The sequence below is a fragment of the Hyaena hyaena genome, unplaced genomic scaffold (assembly GCF_003009895.1).
Source record: "Hyaena hyaena isolate Hyena2069 unplaced genomic scaffold, ASM300989v1 scaffold_30, whole genome shotgun sequence".
Taxonomy (NCBI): domain Eukaryota; kingdom Metazoa; phylum Chordata; class Mammalia; order Carnivora; family Hyaenidae; genus Hyaena; species Hyaena hyaena.
The window spans coordinates 3,123,436-3,139,774 of NW_024080662.1; the positions used below are offsets into that span (position 1 = coordinate 3,123,436).

Below are 16,339 nucleotides of genomic sequence, written 5' to 3' on the forward strand. Positions count from 1 at the left end.
AAAAAAAAAAAACTGGTCATGAAAGCACAGGCACTGTGGCTGCGTGCAACAGCATGGAGGGCTCCTAAAATTTAAGGATGAATGACGAATGAGCATGACACAAAAGTTTTGTCCAGTATGATTTCCATAAAAATGAAAAATAGACAAAATTATTTAGGGATTTATACACAGATGTAGATCTGTTGTAAAAAATCAGAGAATGATTTCCTAAAAAGTTAGGAGATGTTACCTTGAGAACGGAGAAGAGGAGGTGTTATGTTAGAACAAGGGAAGGGCCCATGGAGCCCTTCAGGAATGCTGACAGTGTTGTCCCCTCACCCCGCTTTTAACCCACAGGTTGGTTGCATGGATATTGCTCACCTATTTGTTTATTAAACCTTCATTTACAAATCATTTATGTACTTTATGTGTGCTGTATTTCATCAGAAAGTATTAAAAAAAAATCTGCTTAGAGCCATTAAAGATAGTTCATGGCCAAAAGTACTCGAAGTATTAAAAAAGAGTAAATAATTTCTTGGATTGATTAAGTATTCAACAGAATGAATTTTTAAGTGCTATAGAACTGTGCACATAAGTTTAAATGTTCAATTATCAGTAATTTATTAAAATACACCTTAATCATTTACATACTTTTATGTTAATTTGTATTTACTTCAAATCCTTTCAGGTGGTGACCTATAAATTAAAAATAAATATTGGTAGTAAATGTAAATGAATGAGAACAGTCAGTTAGTCCCCTGGCTCTTTTTCTCCCAGGTATCCTAAAAGTTATCAATTCCACATTGATTGTCCACTTGAGTACCCAATATCATGGAAGCTGTAGCATATTAATGGGATTGGCATGATAACTTTTAGGCACGTCAATATGACTATTAAGCTTATGATTGTAGTGGGAATGTTCAAAGGCTGTTCACCTTCTGTATGTTTGCAAAATTTTGTTATTTTTACTTCACTCTCTACATGTTTACTGTTTACTTCCTTCAGACTGCTACTGTTTTTATATCCCAGTGGAGCTTTATATAGAATAGTATCTATTCACTAAATGTTTATTAAATGAAAAACTTAACTCCATTTTGTCTCTTAAATGTTCAGAGTTCTAGAATCTTTTCATGCCTAATTATGAAAAGAAAACCTCATCTTTCAGCCTTGTAGTTTTTACATCTGAAAACTATCCAAAGTGAGGTCTGGTTTTTGCATTTGGGGAGGAAGTGGAATTTTATTTTATTATTTTATTATAATTTTTTTAAGTTTATGGGGGGGGGGTGGAGCGAGCAGAGGAGGGGCAGAGAGAGAATTCCAAGCAGGCTCCATGCCATCAGTGTGGAGCCCGATGCAGTCTTAGACTCACAAACTGAGATCATGACCTGAGACGAAACCAAGAGTTGGATGCTTAACCAATTGGCCACCTAAGCACCCTGGAAAATGGAATTTTAAAGCTCTTTGTCTTTCCTGCTCTAATCCTCTAGAGTTCGGGACACAGGAACTTTTACATTTAGGATATACAGAGGAAAAACATTATCAAGGAAGTTGTCGTGGATTAATCTTTAACTGTAAATTGATTTTTCTGTGTATACGCTTAATCTGTTCAAAACATAAGAAATGATACTGGAAATGAAAAAAATGAGCTTTTTATTGGAAGGGAAAAAATGAATTTACATTTCTTCATCTTCTCGGAGATAGCATTTCATGTTTTCATATTTTTGTTCACCATTATTTTACATGAAGTTTGTAGTATCATATAAAATAGAAATGTTCAGTGCCTTGCCTAAAATTATATTGAGATGATGAAAGCTAAGTAATAGAAAATTTCCTTAAGATTCTTTTTCTTCAGATTTGCTTTCCTCTTAATTTATTATCCGCATGTTCTGGACCTTTATCATTTTATGCCATGTCAGTTTAATGCCATCTTTGTATCTTTTCTGCATCAGTTGCTATCCTGTGTAGATTTTATTCTGTTATTGCTACACTAATTATTCTCAAATTGCATTTCAATCAGATTATTCCCCTTTTCTGGATTCAGTAATAAAGCTCTCTTGCTCAGTTACATCAAATTTAGATTCTTTTACATCACCCCTGAGATCTTCTCATCTAACAAGCTTTCCTTTAAATGAGATTTTTGTCACTTCCTCACCACACATTGTCTACTCCAGCTAGGCCGAGCTATGCAGTATCCTAATTTTCCATTTCCCTGTATTCATGATTTTCCCTCTACTTCACTACCCCCTTTATCTTAACCTCCTGCTAACCCTGCTTCTGTGAGTTCCCTTCTGGTGACTCTCGGTGTAACTGCTCCCTTCCTTCTTAGGCCTCTAGTTTTTTTTAACACTTATATTTAATGCTTCATTGTTTGTTCTCACATGAATTAATTTTATATCCCCCTTGTATGTTCTGTAAGTCACCTTTTTATCTTTTATAACACAGCTGTAAAACAACCCTTGGTAGGTTGGTTTTTTTGTTGTTGTTCCCCCATTATTTAAATGTAATATTTGAAACATCCAGAGAATGGATGTAAGTTACATTGCATAATTATAAAAGAACCACTTAACAGCACATCTCTGTTTAATGTTCCCTGCTTAGCCCCTAGAGGATACCAGTGTTTTGAATCATGTCTTACCTCCATTGCCTTTTTAAAATCAATTTTGGAGATATGCATCTATAAAAATTTTGTTTCTGAGGTTTATAAGAACAGATTCATACAGCATGTAATCTCCTGGAACTTTTTTCATACAGCGTTATAAGATTGATGAATGTTGTTGCGTTTAACTGCACTTGATTCCTTTCACTGTGGTATAGTAATCCATTGTATGCACATACTGGTTTATATAACCTGGCCATAGATGTTTGCGTTGTTGGTAGTTTTTTGCTATTATAAAGGCTGTGCAGTGAGCGTTCTTTTGATACTGTGAGTACACATGTGGAGAAGTTTCTCTAGGGTTTATTCTTAGGTGTGCAGTGCTAGACATAGGAGATACAAGTATTTTATTTTTGAAGCCAGTGCTTTATTTTTTCTGGCAAACGTTTCACCTAACAATAATTTGTTTTTTGTCTCCTAAAAAGGGCAGACTTTTGTTTGTTTTGGTTTGTTGCAATGTCTTTAGCACCTAGGATTATATTTGATGTATAATAAGTAGTTGGTAAATATTTGATGAGAGAATGAAATACTTTTCAAATTGATCATACTAATTTATACTTTCATCAACAGTGTATAAACAGACTGCTATATAACAGAGTGTTATATAACAGTATATAACAGACTTAATTTTTTTTCCCCTAGGTTAATCTGGTATATTTAACATGTTTTCCCTATTACTGGCAAAGTTGAGCATCTTTTTAGGCTGTTTGATTCTTAGATTAGTGAGATTTGTTATTATTTTTATAACCAGTTACTTTTCTTTGCTATGGCAGGTGGATGGAGAGCTAGAAGCTCTAATGGAGAATGGTGAGGGTCTCTCTGATAAAAACCAGGTGCTCAGCTTATCCCGGCTGATGGTTAGAATTGAAACTTTGGAGCAGAAACTTACCTGTCTTGAGCTCATACAGGTGAGCTCTTTGATATATTTTTTTAAATTTCTGAATTTGTGGTGAGGTATCTAACTTTAAAGCATTTATTATTTGTACACTTTTATTTTGCATCAATCAAAATAGAGTTTCTAGGTGTTTTGTAAATATAAACAAACTTTTTATTCCCTTTGCGGGCCCTTTTTAATGCTCTGTTTGATATTTCCCACCCCACCCCAACCCCATCCCAATACCCTTTTTTCCCTTCCCTCATGGCAGAACACGCATTCACAGTCTTGCCTGAAGTCCTTTTTGGAACGTCATGGGCTGTCTTTGTTGTGGATCTGGATGGCAGAGCTAGGTGATGGCCGGGAAAGTAACCAGAAGCTTCAAGAAGAGGTCAGTTCACATTCAGTTTGCTTGTTTTTTTGCTTTTTTTTTTCAAATAGTTTATTGTCAAATTAGTTTCCACATAACACCCAGTGCTCATCCCCACAAGTGCCCTCCTCCATGCCCATCCCCCCTCCCCCCCACATCCATCAGTCCTCAGTTTTTGTCAGCATTCAAGAGTCTCTCATGGTTTGCTTCTCTCCCTTTCCCCCACCATTTCCCCCCTTCTTCTCCCCCTTGTTCCTCCGTCAAGTTCCTCCTAATCTTCCTATACGTGCAAACATATGATATTTGTCCTTCTCTTCCTGACTTAGTTCGCTCAGCATAACACCCTCAAGGTCCATCCATGTTGCTACACATGGCCAGATTTCATTCTTTCTCATTGCCATGTAGTATTCCGTGGTATAGATAAACCACATCTTCTTGATCCATTCATCCGTGGATGGACACTTAGGCTCTTTCCATGTTTTGGCTATTGTTGAGAGTGCTGCTATGAACATTGGGGTACATGTGCTCCTATGCCTCAGCATTTCTGTATCCCTTGGGTAAATTCCTAGCAGTGCTATTGCTGGGTCACAGGGGAGTTCTATTGTTAGTTTCCTGAGGAACCTCCACACTGTTTTCCAGAGGGGCTGTACCAGTTTACATTCCTACCAACAGTGTAGGAGGGTCCCCGTTTCTCCATATTGGTTTGCTTGTTTTTTATTTTTTTATTTTTTATTTTTTTTTTTAATTTTTTTAATGTTTTATTTATTTCTAGGAGAGAGAGAGAGACAGCGTGAGCAGGGGAGGGTCAGAGAGAGAGAGGGAGTGACAGACTCTGAAACAGCCTCCAGGCTCTGAGCTGGCAGTCAGCACAGAGCCCGACGCGGGGCTCGAACCCATGAACTGCGAGATCATGACCTAAGCGAAAGTCGGACGCTTAACCGACTAAACCACCCAGGCGCCCCGGTTTGCTTGTTTTTTAAAACCACTGTATAGATTGCTTAGGTTGAGCGATAATATCAATGATAATGAATTTAGCACTATATTTTCTACTGGTATTAAATAATTTTATCAGGGGCACCTGGGTGGCTGAGTTGGTTAAGTGTCCATCTTCGGCTCAGGTCATGATCTCGCAGTTTGTGGGTTGGAGCCCCGCATCAGGCTCTGTGCTGATGGCTCAGAGCCTGGAGCCTGCTTCAGATTCTGTGTCTCCCTCTCTCTCTCTGCCCCTCCCCTGCTCATGCTCTGTGTGTGTCTCTCTCAAAATAAACATTAAAAATTTTTTTTAATAATTTTATCAATCTCAGTATCATTCTTGTAACTATAACCTTTACTTAAAACTTGATACTAGTGAGTTTGCCCCATGGTTTTTCCTATAGTCTCCCTATAGTTGATACTGTATAGCTGGAAACTGTAAGAGTAAGATATAATATCATAGTTGAGTGAAAAATCTAGTTTGTGGCTAAGGACATAGTTTTAAACAGATAGGAAACCATATGAAACTTAAATTCTGGTGTTCTAAAAATTAGTAAAGAGCTGAATTCTAGATGACGAGTAGGAACATTTTGAGGAGGCAGTGTTTTAAGGATCTAAATAAATGTTCATTGGCAGTATTGACAGTGATGCTGTGATGTTTATCCCTTCCTGTGAAATAAACAATACTTTTTAACTTAAAGTGTAATTCTTTTTAATCATAATTTCTAATATAATACCAAAGTGTTACATGTTACATATATAGATATAGATAGATATAGATGTAGAGAGATAGATAATAATGCATTTTTTAAAACAACAGGAATGGGCAAATAAGTGGTTGTCTTGCTTGCATTCTTCTCCCAGGAGATTTGGCAATCAGTAGAAGTTGAGGAAGACTTGGGGTAGGTGGGTGGGTTGGTTGGTTGGTTTCTTTCTCTCTCCCTCCCTTTCTCCCTCCCTCTCTCCTTTCTTACCCTCCTTCCTTCAAGATCTAGTTGACTTTATTGAACAGTTCATGAATTGGGCCACATCTGATCTAGCAAGTGGAGGGGAACTTCCTATTCTTGGGGTTTCTGTAGAACTATATTAGGGAATACTTTAGAAGAAATTCTTGGATTTCAGGATGGAGGCGATGATTATCTCTGAAGAGAGAGTTCACTTTGTTAGATAGCTATTTTTCAAAAGCTAAAAGAGGTAAGAAATCTCTGAATTTTTTGTGTGTGTATGTAAGACATCATATAAATATATGTTGCATAGTTCCCAAGCCTATACCATAGTCATTTGGGAAACTTTTTAGAAAAAGATACCCAGGATGAGGTCCGTGTGTGTGTGTGTGTGTGTGTGTGTGTGTGTGTGTGTGTGTGTGTGTGTGTACATTTTTTTTTTTTTAATCTACACAGGTATGAGAAGCACGGGGGAGGATATTAATTGGTCCTGTTTGATATTGTGAGCAGTTACCTGCTTCACATTTTTATTTCTGCTGGTCAGTCTCAAAAGTTTTCTTTCCTTTCTGGAGGAAATAATATTATGACATTTAAATCCTTCTGTAGTTAGACTTTAGTCTTAAGACAGTAAAGAAACCTCACTGCTCTTGCAGAAATGATCTGAGTCCCATCCTTAGGTTTGAAAAGTTAACTGTGCAAAGTGATGTGATTTTTATTTTTATTGTGTTTAATCAGATTATAAAGACTCTGGAACACTTACCCATTCCTACTAAAAATATGTTGGAGGAAAGCAAAGTACTTCCAATTATTCAACGCTGGTCTCAGACGAAAACTGCCATTCCTCAGTTGAGTGAAGGAGATGGGTATTCAAGTGAGAATACGTCACGTGCTCACACACCACTCAACACTCCTGATCCTTCCACCAAGCTAAGCACAGAAGCTGACACAGATACCCCCAAGAAGCTCATGTTTCGCAGACTTAAAATTATAAGTGAAAATAGCATGGACAGTGCGATCTCTGATGCTACCAGTGAGCTGGAAGGCAAGGATGGCAAAGAGGACCTTGACCAGTTAGAACATGTCCCTGTAGAAGAAGAAGAAGAGTTACAGTCACAACAGCTACTCACACAACAGCTGCCTGAATCTAAAGTTGAGAGTGAAATCATCGTGGAAGCCAGTAAACTACCTATATCTGAACCAGAGGCTGATGCTGAAATAGAGCCTAAAGAGGGCAGTGCCACAAAACTGGAAGAAACTATTGCTGAGGAAACACCATCTCAAGATGAAGAGGAGGGTGTATCTGATGTGGAGAGTGAGAGGAGCCAGGAACAGCCAGATAAAACAGTAGATATAAGTGATTTGGCCACCAAGCTCCTGGATAGTTGGAAAGACCTAAAGGTAAGAAAACATTTTTGTTTATTTTAACCTGGAATACTCAGGTGTAGAGTTCCACAGATCTTAAGTTGAATTACCTTTCTAGCTATACATATATTTGAAAAAATGGAACACCATCTCTCTTACAGCTAATTATAAATGTTTCAAATCTTTTAAACCTTGGCAAGGGATACAACAGCCTAACTAATATACAGATATTCCCTTTTCTTCATTTAGAAAAGCATTTCACAGCAGAGACTTCACTTATTTTTTAAATTTTTGTAATTTTTTTTAACATTCATTTTTTGAGGGAGACAGTGCAAGCGTGGGAAGGACAGAGAGGGAGAGGGAGACACAGAATCTGAAACAAGCTCCAAGCTCCCAGCTGTCAGCACAGAGCCCGACGCGAGGCTCAAACTCACAAACAGTGAGATCATGACCTGAGCCGAAGTTGGATACTTAACCGACTGAGCCACCAAGGCACCCCAGTGACTTCAGTTACTTAAGTGCACTTTACATTAAAACTAAAAAATACTTTGAGTAACAACTGTGATTCTGCATTTGAAAATTCTTTGCAAGAGTAATGTAAGAAGAAAAATCAGTGTTTAAAGTAATTGGAAATTAACGTATTGGATTAACTAGAAATTAATTTAAAAATAACAGGAAAACCAAGGTAATTCAGTAGGTTCTCATAAAAAATGATTGAACATAAATTTCTATTCTAGTAAAACAACTTTATATGGAGCTAGTTGGTATTCAATTCCATTATTGTTTCTGAAATAGGCCAGCCTTTAAATGCCTATTTGGTCAAAAGAGGTTATCTAGAGGAAAAATAGAGAGGTCTGGAACCCTTATGCCTAATATGTACATAATCTCTTGTTAAAGAACATAGCAAGATGTGCAGGGTTTGCTTTGCAGAAAATGCAGTCTGAGTCTTGGATAAACACAGAAGTGAATAACAGGATGAGCCTAGGAGAGATGTAATACATTTTGATTGTAAGTGATCTGAATCTGGAATTCAGGTCTTGAGGACCCTGTGGGAACAAGTTACTTCCTAGCTTCTATTTTTCTGTTCCACTTTTCTGTCAGAAGTGAAACAACCAGATAAACCAGCAGTACAGTTTTATTTGCAGCAGGATGGACACCCAAATCCTCCCTGTCCCCAGTTATGACTACAAAGCTCACCCATTAGGTCTGGCGATTTGACCCATATGGAACTGACCTCACACTGAGCAAAAGGAGTAGTTGATTGTGCATTATGCTTACTCCTGGCATTTGTAATTTGCTGTGTTGAGACCCTTCAAGTATGGTGTGGTTTCAGCGCTCGTTGACCTATTTGCTACTCTTGCACCACGTAGAGTTCATCATTACTCAACTTTATTAAACCTTGTGAAATCCTTCCTTTTTATAAAAGGAAGAATTCATAGTAAATCTGTTTATGATAGGACATGTGAACTGCAGGAACCAGAGTTGCAGTTAAAAGAAAGAGATGCTGGGATGGTCACTTGGGTGGACCTTCATTTAAGGCCTGCTTTGTGAGGGCAAAGGAGTGTGGAAGAAGTCCCTCTTGTATTTAGAGGCTGCTAGGAGAGCCTGTGGTGTGACTGGCTTCATAAAGAAGGTGGAAATGGAGACCTGTACACAAGTGGACATAGAAAAGACCTTACAGGCATAGACATAGTTTTACAGAGCAAGAGTGGGGTGGCAGACCCAGTAGTTCATTTTGCCTAATAAATCTCTGGTTGACGTAAGTTTAAAAAATGAGACTTAAGCCTCATTTCTTAAAAATCTGCCTCTTCTTAAAACCTGGAAAAAATAAATACTTTCATTTCTCTATATGGTAGTTTTTTATTGTAATGATAGTGGTATGAATTACTCTCTGGGATATCCTTAACTAAGTTAGCTATAACTGGTCGTTTAAACCCATACTCTAGACGTTTTTGAGTCCTACCAAATTATTTCTTCCCCTGCTTGTTGTCCTCCCACCTCCTGTCTGAAAGATCAAAGCAGTTGCATAGCACTATGTAGCTTGATGATCCTCTTGACTTGAAGCTTAAAATTTTATTCATACTTAAAATATATCCTTCTTAACCTTCATACTTTGGGTTTATCCTGATTCTTAGCATCAAGGAAACCACTGAATTAGATTTTCCTTCTTCAGACTTTAGTTTGCTCTGGAATCATTACCCACCTAGAATTGCGTTACTGAGAAATGTTGTCACTTGACTGAACTGTGATGTTTTGTTACACATTGGTGCTGGGGCTCTTAATTCATCTATCATTCTGATTAACATTACCATGGTTCTAATTCCAAAACTCTGATTATGGTTGTCCTAAAAAAAAAAAAAAAAAAAAAAAGAAAGAAAACAACAAAAAAAAACTTTAGCCAGCATTTAACCCAGAACATTGAAATCAGAAAGCCATAATTTGAACATGTTTTAGATAAACACATGGACTTGATGTGATTACACTATACCCATAGTATCCCGGCATTGAAAGAGTTAACTACTTCTGTCTGACTTCCACCTATGTATTCAAGTAGACACTGGCAGAAAAGAAAATGTCTTATTCAGCCATCCTTTATTAAGCACCTGTTGCCAAGCACTGGGTTAGTTGATGATGTTAATTCCAAGATCATACTAAAAAGCATTACTCTAAGATTGTGGTTATGTTAGCCACTCCAAGCTTCCCTGACCTTCTGGGGCCACTGTAACATTGATGGACATGTGTTCCACTTGGCCTTTCTACATACTAGATGGAGTGAAGAACTGAAAGAGGTTGCTTCAGATCCTTAATCTTGATTATGCTGTGAAGGCAGACCATAGGGATCATCAGTAAATGAAAGAGGGTGGGAGGGAAGGGAATGAAGCTTCATGAATTACTCTTTGTCCTCCCAGATCTGATGATGATCCCCCTTGTAACTTGAACCATTTCCATCTAGCTTCTCAGGGCAGCAAGGAGCTTGTTAACATCACCAGCTGACCATGTGTCTCCTTTTCTCAACTCCATTTTCAACTTCGTGCTGAAGAAAAACGAGAACCTAGCGTGCATTCTGTGAAGAAACAGGAAGATGGTTGGGAAGTTGGATGATGCATGAAAAATATAATAGGTGAAAAGAGGACAGAGGTGGTTAACTCACTGGCGCCGGCGTTATTTTGGTGCGTCCATTGCCGACAATGGATGTCGTTCCGGGAAAATCCCGACTCCTGGCGAGAAAGGATTAAGTGAGCTACTTTTTCTATACCTCTATACACAGGACTGCTGCCTTGGCTTCACAGGGCTTGCACATTTTGACTCCTAAAGTAGACCTCAACAAGAAACATCACCTAACACATTGCTACTACACATGAGCATGTATTTTCACATGCAAATTTATCAGGCTACATTTTCAGCAGGGACATGTGCATATATTTCTGTTTGCAAAAAGAATTATTGTACATCACCCCTCATGCTGAAAATATACCCTAGACTTCACAGGGTAAAACAGTTGATTATAAGTGGTGATTAATTATAACTTGACTGGAAAATCCTCATTCATTTGGATCATGAGAACAAGAGGTAAGGTTCCTGTGAATTTGGCAGTTTCGTTTCAATTAAACACCCAGTAGAGTATGATGGCTAGTGATTCCAGAGCCTCTCTTATAAACACTTAGATTATAGGATATGTATCTCTCCTTATAATGAAATCTGGGTAGTTATGGTTAACACTTGGATTAGATAATTTAGGGCAACATTCTGTACATGTGATAAGCTGGACTATTCTTAATACTCTTCTTCATGTTTATCTCAAGAGTATCTTTAATTCAACAAACATATTATTTGCCTAGAAAGCTAAGCATTTTTTTTTAAATTTTTTTTTTTTAATGTTTTATTTATTTCTGAGAGAGAGAGAGAGAGAGAGAGAGAGACAGCATGAGCAGGGGAGAGTCAGAGAGAGAGGGAGTCACAGACTGAAACAGGCTCCAGGCTCTGAGCTGGCAGTCAGCAGAGAGCCCGACGCGGGGCCCGAACCCACGAACCGCGAGATCATGACCTAAGCGAAAGTCGGACGCTTAACCGACTAAGCCACCCAGGTGCCCCGAAAGCTAAGCATTAAACTCTTTACAGAAAGTTTAAAAAAAAAAACATAGGTTTACTCAACTGAAAAAGTTTGAGTCACTGCTTGGAATTTCGGCCTGTAATGGATATCGTAGTAGAATCTGCTATGCAACATTTCAAAATGAAATTATGTGCCCTGGGTTTCTGTAATAATTTTCAGAATCTTTTCTAGAGATTGTTCTATACCCACAAGGATCAATATTATCATTTTCTTTAAAATATAATTTTTGTAACATTTTTTTTTAAGAGACAGAGACAGAGCACAAGCAGGGAGGGAGCTGTCAGCACAGAGCCCGACGCAGGCCCCAACCCATGAACCATAAGATCATGGCCTGAGCTGAAGTCAGGCACTTAACCGACTGAGCCACCCAGATGCTCCTCCTTTGAAGTTTAGAATTACCCCCCAAGAATGCAGTCTTAGATACTGCTATGTTGAAGGGTTTTTAAAAATTTATTTATTTTGAGAGAGAGCATGCGCAGAGGGGGAGAGAGAGAAACCTAAGCAGGCTCTACACTGCCAGCGGGGAGCCACATGTGTGGCTTGAACCCACAAACTGTAAGATCATGACCTGAGCCAAAATCAAGAGTTGGCCACTCAATCAACTGGGCCACCCAGGCACCCCCAAAAAAATTTTTTTTTAAATATTTTTATTTCTAGGAGAGAGAGAGAGAGAGAGAGAGACCGCGTGAGCAGGGGAGGGTCAGAGAGAGAGGGAGACACAGACTCTGAAACAAGCTCCAGGCTCTGAGCTGGCAGTCAGCACAAAGCCCGACGCAGGGCTCGAACCCACAAACCGCGAGATCATGACCTAAGCGAAAGTCGGACGGTTAGCCGACTAAGCCACCCAGGTGCCCCAAGCACCCCGAAATTTTTGCACAAGTATCAGACTTGGTAAAAGGCAAACATGGTCTACAGCTTATTAGTAGTCCATTTTGTTGCTACTGGATAAATCCTTTAATCTAAACCATGAGTTGGCCATATTGGCCCCACTGCTTGTTTTGTAAAGATTTTTGAGACACAGTCATACTCATTCATTTATGTACTATCTATGGCTGCTTTTGCATTTACCATTTTGCATTACCACCAACTGTGGTAATGTTCAGAGTCTGGCTGCTTGAAACATTCTGATTTTGAGTGAAGTCATTTTGATACTTTAGTTTTTTGGATGAGCTCTTAATTCTGTTTCCCTAAAGACGTGATGGTCATGGTTCTATAGCTCATAAAGTTGGTTTGAAAAAAAAAAAAATCTTACCTCTATTTAGGAAAAGTTACTTTAAATACTTTGGATGTAAGGCTGTCTGAGAAGTGGTAGAGAAGAGACCTTTATGCAATGTTGTTTTTCCCTCAGGACCATGATCAGGTTAGGTGGAAACTTGAGGGAGGTTTTGAGTGTAGGTAAGTTGGTGCAATTTAGTCTTATATGTAACCATAATAAAAGTGTATAAATTTTCCTTCTTAATATTCCTAACTTTTCTGATGTGATTTCAGACTTACGGGAAAACTACAAGAATACTGTTCTGTGTATTCTGCATGTAATACATATTCTAGTGACAAATGTAGGGAAAAAGTCAGCTAAAAATCGGTCTTATCCCTTCACTTTGATTCCCCAATGTTAACATTTTACCAGATATGCTTTATCATTTTCTCTTAATTTTTTTTTCATTTTTAAAAAATAAAGTTACAGATCTGACACCCATTTGCCCCTAGATATTTTAGTGTATATTTTGTAAAAACAAGGATATTACTCTATATGACTACAGTATATTGGTCAAAATTAGCAAATTACAGTGACAAAACACTCTTGTCTGAGTAGCAGATCTCATTCACATTTTACCAGTTGTACCCATAATGTTGTCTATAGCAGGAGGGAAAAAAATCTGATTCAGAATCTGAGCTAAAGTGTTACATTGAGTTGTATCTCTTTAGTATCCTTTAATCTGGAATAGTTCCTAAGTCTGTCTTTGCTTTTCATAAATTTCAAGTTTTTAAAATATTTTTGAATTTTTAAAAATATTCCTCATTTTGAGCTTGTCTGAAGTTTTCTTTTGGATTCAGGTTATACATTTTTGTCCAGAATAGTAAGTGGTATCCTTCATATGATGTTGGTTTGTTCCATTACTGGCAACTGTCAGCTCTGATCCCTTGGCTAAAGTGGTGTCTGCTAGGTTTTCTAACATAAAGGTACTGTTTGATCCTTATCATTAAAAAGTATCCTATAGGAACACCTTTGGAAGTTGTAAATAATCTGTTTTTATCAGATTTATTCATTAGTTTCAGCATCCAGTGAATTTGCCCAAATCACTTAACAGCTGTGATGGTTGCCAAGTGGTGATATTCAAACCCTTCAATTCCTTTTGCTCCCCTCTGTTTTGGTTGTGGCCCTCTCATAAGCAAGAGCTTTCCCTGCTCTCCTAGGTAGTTCTGTATTCATTGACTTTTATCAGTTTAGACTCCTGCATTCTTGTTTTTTTTGTAGTTTATTTTAATTTTCTATTAAACATTCTTCCAAAAGCATTATTTTATCCCATTATAGTTATAAGAAATAACATTAGCGTTAGAAAAACTACAAAGAATGATAAATGTGGATAATTAAACTAAACTTCTGTGAAGAAGGAAATTATAACAAAGGACTAAGAGTTTTACACATTTGATTAAATATGAGATTCTAATTGAAAACTGCATCTCAGAGCAAGCTGTATTTGTTTAGTTGTTACTTTTATTTTTTTTGTTAGAGAACAGGGAATGGGGGTGGAGGAGAGAGGGAGAGAAGACTTCGTGCTGTCAGCCCAGAGCCCATTGTAGGGCTTGATCTCATGAAACTGTGAGATCATGATCTGAGCCAAAATCGAGTTGGACGCTCAACCAGTTGACCCACCCACACACCCCTGTTCAATTATTTTTTAACAAAAATACTTACTTTTCGAGACGGAAACCCAGTAAAATTTTTTATTTTAAAAACAGTCCTGCAATCAGCTATAGTTTTTTTCCCCCTAAGTTCTGATCAGATTTGTTTTGATTTGGGAAGAAATTTTTGATGGCATGAAATGCAAAAGTTAAAAGCTTTCTTTTAAACATCCTGGTATAGAACTTTTAAAACTATTAATGAAAAATAGATGAAGAACATTAAGTGCACAAGACTAATTACTGGTCAGCTGTTAGTATTCTGTTTCCTCCCTAGTTCTCCCAGGGAAACCTTAAATTGAATCTTCAGCAGAATGATCCTTAAATACACTTTATAAGCAAAATGAGAGCTTTTGTTTCTATAACTCTTAGATTTTGCTCTTCCTAATTTTATTCTGAAACTCAATTTTATGCCAAACCGTATTAGCTTTGTAATGTATATTTGTATGTGGTTCTGCAAAGCAGTAGTATACCTCACGCTCTGTTCCCCCAAAGTTTAGGAAAAACAGAATTGGTCACAGGCATTTATTTATTTATTTTGAGAGAGAGTGTGTGTGTGTACACACCTGTGTGAGAGGGAGAAGTTCAGAGGGGGAGAGAGAGAAAATGTTAAACAGGCTCCATTCTCAGCACAGAGCTCAGTGCAGAGCCCGATGTAGGGCCTGATTCCACGACACTTGGGATCACGGCCTGATCTGAAATCAGGAGTCTGGCACTTAACTGACTGAGCTACCCAGGCCCCTGGGTCACAGCCACTAAAAACAAATCTAAGGGCACCGGGCTGGTTGAGTTGGTGGAGCATGTGGCTTTTATTTTTTTTATTTTTTATTTTTTAATATTTTTATTTATTTCTAGGAGAGAGAGAGAGAGAGAGAGAGAGACAGCGTGAGCAGGCGAGGGTCAGAGAGAGAGGGAGACACAGACTGTGAAACAGGCTCCAGGCTCTGAGCTGGCAGTCAGCACAGAGCCCGATGCGGGGCTCGACTCCACGAACCGCGAGATCATGACCTGAGCGAAAGTCGGACGCTTAACCGACTAAGCCACCCAGGCGCCCCGCATGTGGCTTTTAAACTCAGAGTTGTATGTTCAAGCCCTATGTTGGGTGTGGAGCATACTTAAAAAAAAATTAAAAATAGAACAAATCTCACACTACTTGTCATTGTGTAGTTTCTGACAATGAAATACATGGAATCTTTATATTTCATCTTTAATTTTCAAATGTAGGTAGAGGAAATTCTTCACAGTTTAGTTTTGCTCGACTGAAGCTGAAGACTTTGTAACTTCATAGCCAGACTCATGTTGCCAGTGATTTTCAATTTGCCTTGAAAGAAGGCCAACTGAGGATTCATTTTACCAGTCATTGAAGCCAGCAAGTGCAGGCTAGCCATTGTGACTCTGCATGCAGTCAGCCTTCTTATCTGAGTTAGGAAGCACTGAACCTTTGCCATTCTTCACATGGACCACCCTGATGGCTTCTTTACCTCCAGGGCCGTCCTTTACCTTGAAGGCAAAAATACTACCAATTTCTTCACAAAGCCCTTCCTCTTCAAGCTTCTTCTCAGTCTCCTCAAAGACAAGATTTACCTTAAATCTACCAACTGCAGAGCCAGTTGGAGCAGCCTCAATTTGATGAGTTCTAAAAGGACCAGCAGCTTCAGGAAAACCCATCTGGTACATTGTGAGAACCACAACTCCTGCAGTGCCTAAATTATGCTGTAGAGCCTCATGGGTTCTTGTTTTGTTCAGTGAATTATGATCCATTAATTTTATTATTTATTTGCTTACATTATCCCTTGTTTGGCCAGTGTGAGAGACCCTTTACGTTCCCTCATGTGTGATTTTAACCTGGTACAGCATGCTATTCCAGCCTTATCTTGTACTTCCCCTTACCCAGCCCTGGAATCGGCCATTTGTCCAATAAGCTCTGCTTTCTGTGCTGGGAAATGAAATTTAGAAACCAAGATCTGGGGACGCCTGGGTGGCTCAGTTGGTTACCTGTCTGACTCTTGATTTTAGCTCAGGTCATGATCTCATGGTTTGTCAGATCAAGCCCCTCATCCTAACAGTGCAGAGCCTCCTTGGGGAGCCTGCTTGGGATTCTCATTCATATTCTCTCTCTCTCTCTCTCTCTCTCTCTCTCTCTCTCTCTCCCCCCCTCCTTCCCCCTCCCTCA

The 16,339-nt window shown here is 38.5% G+C and overlaps 1 protein-coding gene and 1 pseudogene across 3 annotated transcripts in view; one reads left to right on the top strand and one right to left on the bottom strand.

The window, feature by feature from the left end:
* SETD2 (SET domain containing 2, histone lysine methyltransferase) overlaps positions 1 to 16,339 on the top strand; it is a 122,287-nt gene that overhangs the window by 55,349 nt on the left and 50,599 nt on the right. Inside the window, exons 10-13 of one of the 3 annotated variants that reach the window (XR_005527707.1) lie at positions 3,406 to 3,540; positions 3,778 to 3,897; positions 6,528 to 7,190; positions 10,108 to 10,275. Coding sequence is in view for 2 of the 3 variants with exons in the window: in XM_039228243.1 (XP_039084174.1) it covers positions 3,406 to 3,540; positions 3,778 to 3,897; positions 6,528 to 7,190; positions 10,108 to 10,224 (1,035 nt within the window). In the remaining variant the exon portion in view is untranslated. Of the gene's footprint in view, positions 1 to 3,405; positions 3,541 to 3,777; positions 3,898 to 6,527; positions 7,191 to 10,107; positions 10,288 to 16,339 lie in introns of those variants that run through there. The other 2 variants (XM_039228243.1, XM_039228242.1) reach the window with 2 other exon arrangements.
* LOC120229319 lies at positions 15,405 to 15,882 on the bottom strand (annotated as a pseudogene).